We start from the raw sequence: 8,978 nt of genomic DNA, 5'->3' as shown, positions 1-8,978 counted from the left end.
TTGAGACAGGGTCTCACTATGTAGTTGAGACTGCCGTGGAACTCACTATGTAGACCATGCTGGTCTCGAACTCACAGTGATCCTCCTGCCTCAGCCTCCCAAGTACTGGCATTACAGATGTGTGCCACTACATCCGGCTGTTTGTTTTTTAAGACAGGGTCTTGCTATATAGTTCAGATGAGATCAGGCACGTTCAGGCTGTAGACACTGCTATATAGTTCAGGCTGGCCTTAAACTCACTGTTTAGCCCAGGCTGGCCTCAAACTCATGGAGATCCTCTTGCCTCTGCCTACGGAGTGCAGGGATTACAGGTGTGCACCACCATGCCCAGCTAATTACCTTTAAAGATGGAAAAATTCAGTTTATATAACCTTTGAAGGTGCACATCTATAACCCCAGCTACTCAGGAAGCTGAGGCAGGAGGATCACAAGTTCAAGGCCAGCCTGGGCAATGTAGGAAGACCCTGTCTGAAAATAAAAAAGGCTGGGGATGTAGTTCAGTGTGAAAACCCTGGGTTCAATCCCCTGTACCACCAAACCAAACCAAACATAACCCACAACATTACAAAGGATACGAATGAACAGTCAGATGGGAGAGTGTTCAGGGCAAGGTTGTATGAGAAGCAGCATGGAGCTCTGATGCCCTCTCTGGAACCTCCCTGGGTTCAACATCTGGAAGCTCTCTGAACTCTTCCCTTTTAGGTTTTTCGGGGGCTTCATTATGCAGGCATGACTGATTACCTCACTGGCCACTGGTGGTCAGCTCAGCCTACGGCCCCTCTCCCCATCGCGGAGGTCTGAGTGGGACCCACTCTTTAATCGTGCCTTGGTCTCCCTGGTGACATGCCCCCACCCCAAAGGGCACCCCAGACACCAGAGATGCTCATCACTCTAGAGAGTCCAAGGTTTTTAGGAACTGTGTGCCTGGGACCAGGGCCTGCGACTGTCTGCATGTGCGCATGCGTGCATGGGGCGCACAAAGTTTATAGCTGTTTTATGTTTTGGGGGTGTGGTTTGAGGATCTTGAGTTTGAAACCAAGGCCTTGTGCCTCCTAGGCAAGCACTGTACCCATGAGCTACACCCCCAACCTGTATGTATTTCTTATTGTATCACAGAATCACATGTAGGGAGCAAAGTGCTCTACTGGTGTAACTGATTATTTCCAGGGTGCTTATCAGATACTAAGCAATGGAGAAGTTACAATGTAGAACCTGACTCACCAGTGATCACCACAGTTGAATTGGACACTTGGGAAAGGAATAGTGATAGGCATGTAATGAAAAAGCAACTAAATTGGCCATCAGAAGATTTTTGTCCTGGAGCAAGCACTATAACCTTAAGTAAGTCACTTTTCCTCTCTGGATCTCTGTTAAAATAACTACACTAAGACCTCAGTTCTATAATTCTTAGGGACTTCCTCTGTAACTTTCTAGGCAAGTGCTCTGCTACTGAGCTATACACCCAGCCCTCTGTAACTTCCTATGCTATGGAATTCTTTGGGTTAATGGGAGACCATGAATATTTAGGTCACCAGAAAAGGAGTTTTCTGTCCAATGCAGCAAGGTCATCTTGCCTTGAAAGACAGTTTGGGAACCATTGTTTTTCCCAGTGGCCCTTTTACCTCCTTTGTAGCTTCACGACTGTTGAACAAGTTGTGCAAATACCCTTCCCTTGCCGCCCTCCTTGCTCCCTCCTTCCCTTTCTCTTTTCGTTTTCCTTTTGTTTCCTCTCCCTTTCTCTCCCTCCCTCCTTACCCCCCCCGCCCACTTACTTTCTTTCATGGAATTTGGGTTTGAACCCGGGCCCTATGCACTGAGTTACATCCCCATCCCTTATTTTACTTTTTGAGACAAGGTTTCACTGAGTTGCCCTGACTGGATTCAAACTTCTAATCCTTCTGCCTCAGCCTCCCAGGGTGCTTGGATTATAGGCATGTACCACCAGACCCAGTGGTTTTTTTGTTTGTTTGTTTTTTGGTGGTATTTGTTTGTTTGTTTTTGTTTATTTGTTTGTTTGTTTTGGTACTAGGGATCGAACTTGGGTCCCTGCGCTTGCAAGGCAGGCGGTGGAACCACTGAGCTGAATCCCCAGCCCTGTTTTTGTTTTTTTGAAATAAGGTCTCTATGTAGTAGTCAGGGTGTCCTCAAACTGCTATGTGCTCTCCCAAGTGCTGGGATTCCAGGCATGTGTCCTCATGCCTTTTTTGGTGTGTGTATGTGTGTGTGTGTTGTTTTGAGACAGGATCTTGCTACATAGCCCAGCCTTGAGCTTGCTGCATACACCCAGGCTGGCCTCAAACTTAGGATCTTCCTGCCTCGACCTCCCGAGTTCTGGTCCTTATTTCATCTATAAACCCAGGCAGGGGTATTTGAGCTATAAAGCCAACTGGATGATCTCAGAGGAGTAGGAGTATAGAATAGTGGGGATATGGCTTAGTGGTGGAATGATTACTTAGCATGCATGACGTCCTGTATTCAGTGCCCAGCAACTCACACACACACACTTGAGTGGTTACCAGAGTCTGGGAAGGGTACAAGGGAAGGAGAGATGTAGAGAAGATGATTAATGGGTACAGGGGTGCATAGGAGAAATAAATCCCAATGTTGTATAATATGATAGGATTCTTATGGTTGACAACAATTAATTGAAATTTCAAAATAGCAAGTAGAGAAGATTTTGAATGCCCCTAACACAAAGAAGTGCTATTTGTCTGAGGTAATATATATATGCCAATTACCTGATACAGTCATTACACATTATATACAGGCATTGAAATACCATACTATATCACATAAAATACGTAAAATTATGATGTATTATTGTGTTTGTTTTGGGGTGTTTTTGTTTGTTTGTTTGAGATGGGGTCTTACTATGTACCCCAGCCTGGGCTTGGCCTCACTATGTAGCCTAGGTTGGCCTTGAACTCACAGCAATCCTCCTGCCTCTGCCTCCTGAGTGCTGGGATTAAAGGTGTGAGCCTCCATGCCCGGCTGATGTATCATTGTGGATATAGCTTTAATGTATAATTCTTGGGCTCAATCCCCAGTACTCCCTGCCCCAAATAGTCATACACACATACACATAGGGGCTGGAGATGTAGGTTCAAGGTAGGGCAGGTGCCTAGCATGCTTGAGGACCTGGCTTTAAACCTGCGCCTAAATTTGGGAAAATGAAAAAAATAAAAAGGACCAGTTGGTGGCTTCTTTGGTTTGTATTTTGCTGATAGATGACAATGCCAGAGAGGTTCTAGAGTTGAGTAAAGAAGAATCACAGTTTAAAAAAGATTCTGAACTGTTGCCTTGCCTTTAATTCTATAATAAAATACAATTACTGGAGAAGATGTTTAAAATTATCCAGTCTAGTTATTTTCAAAACAGTGGAACTGGTTATGGTGGTGTAGGTGGATAATCCCAGCACTTGGGGAGGCTGAGGCAGGAGGATTGCAAGTTCAAGTCCAGCCTGGGCAACTTGGTTATTTAGTGAGACCCAGTCTCAAAATAAAAAAATAAAAAGCAAAAAAATAAATAAAAAATAAAAAGCCATTGGGAATGCAGCTCAGTGCAAAGGCCCTGGGTTTAATCTCCAGTACCAAAAGAAATAAAGACAGATATTGGAGTGATTTGCCTGAGGCTACGCAGTAAAACAGGGCAAGACCACATGTCATCTGACTCCCCATTTAATATACCAAATACTGTACTTCCCTCCACACGGTCTTGTTTTTTTCCTCATAGACTTGGAACGCCAGTTGGAAGAGCAAAAGAAGCAAGCCCAGGATCATAGGCTGAAATCCCAGACGGTTCAAAACGTGGTACTGATGCCTGTGAGCACTCCTAAACCTCCAAAAAGGCCCCGGCTCCAGCGGCCGGCCTCCACCACTGTCCTGAGCCCTTCTCCTCCTGTCCAGCAGCAGCCTCAGTTCACAGTCATCTCTCCCATCACCATCACCCCGGTGGGTCAGTCCTTCTCCATGGGCAATATTCCCGTGGCCACACTCAGCCAGGGCTCCAGCCCTGTGACTGTGCACACGCTGCCTTCCGGCCCTCAGCTCTTCCGCTACGCCACAGTGGTCTCCTCTGCCAAGAGCAGCTCACCAGACACAGTGACCATCCACCCTTCGTCTAGCTTGGCACTGCTAAGCTCCACCACCATGCAGGATGGCAGTACCCTGGGCAACATGGCTACCATGGTGAGCCCTGTGGAGCTGGTGGCCATGGAGTCCGGCCTGACCTCAGCAATCCAGGCTGTGGAAAGCGCCTCAGAGGACGGGCAGACCATCATTGAAATTGACCCAGCCCCGGACCCTGAGGCGGAAGACGCTGAGAGCAAAGCAGTCATCTTGGAGACCGAGCTGAGGACTGAGGAGAAAGTCGTCGCTGAGATGGAAGAACATCAGCATCAAGTCCACAATGTGGAGATTGTAGTCTTAGAGGACTGACTGGGATCTCGGGACCAGGAGATATGTTTTGGTTTGGAATTTTAATTATTTGTTTATTTTTATCATTGTCCCACTCATGTCCACATAGGATCCTTTTTTACAAAAACAAAATCTCATTGTTGTAACTAAAAATGTTGGGTTTCTCCCATCCTCTCATTGAAAAATGGACAAAACAAGCTACCCTTCTGGAAGTTGAGAGGTCACTCAATGTCCTAATCATCTTGTTCTAAGAAAGTTATTTCTTTTAGAGGAGGCATCGAAGTAACCAGCAACCCTTTACAGACTAGTCCTATCTGTGTACACTTGGTCTCATGCTTGTAGAGATGCATTGAGCAAACTCTGGAACACAGATCTGACATTGGAAAGCCACCCACTGGCATGCAGATGCAGAAATATACTTTCTTTTGTATCCTTGAAAGGCTCTGAAACAAACGAAAGGTGAACTCTGCATGGAGGAGAAGGTAGCACGCCAGCAGCAGCTTAGAAAGGGAAGAGCTTTGGTGAGGATGGGGCAAGGCTATTACCTTTCTTTCCAAGATGTAACTGATGCCCTCTCCCCCATAGATCTCTGAGGGTGGCTACCAGGTGTGCTGTGTTGGTGGTAAGCAGAAGGGTAGATCACCACAGAGTAAGCAGCAGCAGTGGCTTATGGTTTTGCAGATGTGGAAATCAAGGAATACCACAGCTGTGCTTTGGGGTTCAAAGTGATAGCTCATGTTGCCCCCAACCTTGTCAAAGCACTTACCCTCCTAGGGTCAGCCTAGGATCAGCCCATTCATTTGCAAACTATGTGATGTGGTATAAACTGCTCTGTTTCTTTAACCTGTGGCTGTCCTGGGGCTGGGGCTCCAAAGGCATCATTTTTATTGCATGACACCGGGAGCAGGGGAGTTCCTCACCCAGACCAGCTGCCGTATTTGGTAGGGCTTGTTTTGTTTTTTGTTTTGTTTTGTTGGAACCAAAAGCAGCCACTCATTTGGTGCTTCCTCTAGTTCTCCCCTCCATCCCTCAACGCGAGATGGCATCTGTCTCGTGAGTCCCACACTCTTCAGCTTTTTGGCTGACTTGGAGAACAGTGACAGGTGCCTGCCTGCCTTCATCCCCTTTTGGACTCATTTATACCGCAGATGTTTCTGTGAGAGATTGAGCTCATACAGAGCCTTAGGCTTGGCAGGGAAGACTGGCAAACGCCCCCAGCCTTTCCTGAGGCACCGAGCTGGACTCTCTGGGAAAGAAACACTGTCTGCAACATTATATTATAGAACATGCACCAGGAACATCAGTAATAATGTCGTGGGGGGGGGTGTTCTCTCTCTCTCTCTCTCTCTCTCTCTCTGTCTCTCTCTTTCCTCCATAAATGTTTGTATATTTGGAGCTGGGCCATTTTCCATACTGTGATTCCTTCTCTTTGACCCCCTTCAATGTTTGGGGCAAGAGTGGACCCTGGTTTTATTTCTTTGAATGCATTGTTTACTGCACTAGGAAAAATATAGGGAACAGTAGGCAACTGAAAGGAAAAATAGGTCAAAAAGGAAAGCACATACCTTAGGAATGGGCAGATTTTTTTTTTCTATTAAAAGCAAAAATTTGACCTGTAGTTTCCCCCTTTTTTGTTTTTTGTTGTTTTTATTTCCTTCAAAGAAGGCACCTACTTGAAGCCATATTTCTCTCAACAAATGTTGGGAGCCCTATCAAGCAATTGAAAACTGCATCCTACCGTCTCAGAGAAGCCTTCTAACTTCGGAAGGTCTCTCTAAAAGCTGTAAAAGTGAGATTTCTGAACCCCATGTAGTAGTGGATTTCATCTTTAAAATGGGGTTCTATTTTTCTTTTTAAAATATTTAATAGAACTTAGCACTCAACTTAGAGCAAACTTTTGGCCCTTTATATATCTGTAAAGACAGAAATGGCTTTTGTTTCCTGCTTCTTTAGTTTTTCTCTTGGTACATAAACAAAGCAAAATTTCTAAGACTGACACTACTGCCTAAACCTAGAAGGGCACATGTCTTCCCTAGTGTGGTCTTTAGGGATGCTTTTCTCTTCTTCAGAGACGAGAGACCCGATTGGGATAGCAGAGGTGCTCTAGAGAATACCAACAAACTAACTCAGGTTCCTTTCTTTCTTCCATCAGAACTGTTGGTAGCGTTTTAAGGGAGTTTAGGCATTATGCTTCCAAACTGAAGAGATCTCCTTAAGACAGAGCCTGTTTACCTTTGTTCTGAATATTCCAGTAGGGGAAAAAAATGAGTTTATTGTTTTCCTGGTCTTCCAATAGCCTGTCATTACTAGCTGCTATGGTGCCTGTTGTTGAGCGTGGGTTCCCTCGTGGCCCCAATCTAGATGATTTTAGATGGGGTGAGTCATATGCAAACCACTGATGTGTGCATAAGCAGTTGGAATGGATCACTCCTCAGGCTGACTTGACAATAGCTATCTTTCTATTCATTCATTAAATAAACATTGCTAAGTACCACCTATGTGCCAGGCTTTGTGCTAGGCACTGGCAGTGCAGAGATGAAGACATGGTTGCGGCACTCAAGGAATTCCTACCCAGACCTCTGGAATCAAGAACTATGTTCCAATATGGTTGGTTTCTTTTGGAATCCTATGTGTATTTTTGTGATCCTATATATTCTGTGCATTGAGAAACATCCTAAAAAAAGTTTATAGATTTTAGCAGACTACCAATGGCACAAAAAGCCAGAGCCACCTCTCCTGAAATACTGAAAGAGGTCATTATATTCGGGTGAGTGCAGTGATAGGGCTGCTGGCCCAGAGTTGAGAAAACAAAGGATGAACACCCAACCCAGCATGAGGGTAGGGGTGGGGTTCAGCAAATGTGGGGTATTTTTTTTTTTTTTTTTTTTTTTGCAGTACCTGGGATCAAACTCAGGACCTTTCATTTGCAAGGCAGGTGCAATGTCAATAAGCTAAATCACTGCCCTGCCCCCGCCTTTGAGACAGGGTTTCACTCTGTAATTCAGGCTGGCTTTGAACTCCCTATGTAGCCCAACCTGGCCTTGAACTCCCAGCAATCCTCTTGCCTCAGCCTCCTGAGTGCTGAGATTATAGGTTTGTCCTACCACACATGCCCCTAGTCTGATTTAGGAGAGATCATTTTTGCCTAGTATTACTATGCTCCATGGTTTTCAAATAATTGGACTTCTTTCTACAAGTGACAAAAAATCTTTTGTCTCACTGCCTCTGCCTGTAGAGCTGGGCACAGTTAGCAGCTGGGCAGCCTCTCCTGAGAAAGCCCAGTCGACTTGGGCTTCTCCAGGCGTCCATCAGGTGGGCCTTGGGCTGAATCCAGTGCAGCACTGGGATCTGGCTGGAAAAGGGTAAATGCTCCAGCCTTCTTGCCATGTGTTTTCCACAAAGGCCTCAGGTTGAACTGTACAACTGTCTCGTCTGCCATGTCCATTTGGTCCCTGCCTTGTCCCTTTCCCTGTCTCAATTTCTAGCTCCCTCTTGCCCCAAAGCAATCATTCTGAAGTATAAAATAGACAATAGACATGAGTGTTCAAGATTCAAGGCCAGTTTGGAGTACATTTTTTTTGTTCCTATCTACATTAAGAAAGGAGGGCCAACCAAGCCAGGCGTGATGGCGCAGCCCTATAATCCTAGCACTTGGGAGGCTGAGGCAGGAGATTCGCTGTGAGTTTGAGACCAGCCTGGGCTACATAGTGAGTTCCAGATCAGTCTGAACTACAGTGAGACCCTGTCTCAAAAAACAAAAAACAAAGAAAAAAGAAAGGGCCAAGCTGGGCCTGGTGGTGCACGACTGTAATGTCAGGATTTGGGAGGCTGAGACATGAGGATCGCTGTGAGTTCGAGACCAACCTGGGCTACGTAGTGAGTTCCAGGTCAGTCTCAACTTCATAGTGAGTTGATCCCCAATACCAGGAAAAAAAAAAAAGGATATGCCTTTCGGGCCAGGGATTTGGTTCAGTGGTTCTGCTCCCTGTCTTGCAAGCACAAGGGCCCAAGTTCCATCCCTGGTACCACAAAAATAAATGAATAAATAAATAAATAATTGAATCAACTACATAGACAAAAAAAAAAAAGAGGGCCAATATTAATCTAAATATCATGTTTTTTTTTTGGTACCAGGGATTGAACTGAGGGCCTTGCATTTGCAAGGCAGGCCACCAAACTGCTGAGCTAAATACCCCCCACTCTTTTTTGAGACAGGGTCTCACTATGTAGTTGAGTCTGACCTGGAACTCACTATGTAGCCCAGGCTGGTTTTGAACTCACAGCGATCCTCCTGCCCCAGCCTCCCGAGTGCTGGGATTACAGGCGTGTGCCACCACACCTGGCTTTTCCTTTTTTTTTTAATATCATGGAAATTAATACTGAGTTCAGTATTAATCCTTTGGGGTAGCATTTTATCCTATTGCACAACAGGCGCTGAAGTTAAGTATGTGGTGGGGAGTACTGATAGAGATAGCAAAAATCAAGCATAAAATATGAAAATGCTAGTTAATTGATTTATAATTAAGCCCAGTTTTGCTATTAAGAAAGTAGAAGACAAAAAAA

At 45.3% G+C, this 8,978-nt stretch overlaps 1 protein-coding gene across 6 annotated transcripts in view; it reads left to right on the top strand.

Annotated features, from left to right (window-relative positions):
* Positions 1-4,594, top strand: part of Gmeb1 (glucocorticoid modulatory element binding protein 1) — a 37,275-nt gene extending 32,681 nt beyond the window's left edge. For 4 of the 6 annotated variants that reach the window (XM_010632153.1, XM_010632148.1, XM_010632163.1 and 1 more), the window contains 2 exons: positions 1,168-1,341; positions 3,733-4,594. In XM_010632153.1, the coding sequence (XP_010630455.1) occupies positions 1,168-1,341; positions 3,733-4,436 (878 nt within the window). In that variant the 3' untranslated portion in view covers positions 4,437-4,594. The remainder of the gene's footprint in view (positions 1-1,167; positions 1,342-3,732) is intronic. The other 2 variants (XM_010632180.1, XM_010632172.1) reach the window with 1 other exon arrangement.
* Positions 4,595-8,978: the final 4,384 nt, after the last annotated feature.

Source organism: Fukomys damarensis, unplaced genomic scaffold, assembly GCF_012274545.1.
Source record: "Fukomys damarensis isolate Sample0158 unplaced genomic scaffold, DMR_v1.0_HiC HiC_scaffold_23, whole genome shotgun sequence".
NCBI classification, from domain to species: domain Eukaryota; kingdom Metazoa; phylum Chordata; class Mammalia; order Rodentia; family Bathyergidae; genus Fukomys; species Fukomys damarensis.
The sequence above is the reverse complement of the archived record's forward strand: the minus strand, read 5'-3'. Positions and strand labels throughout refer to the sequence as shown.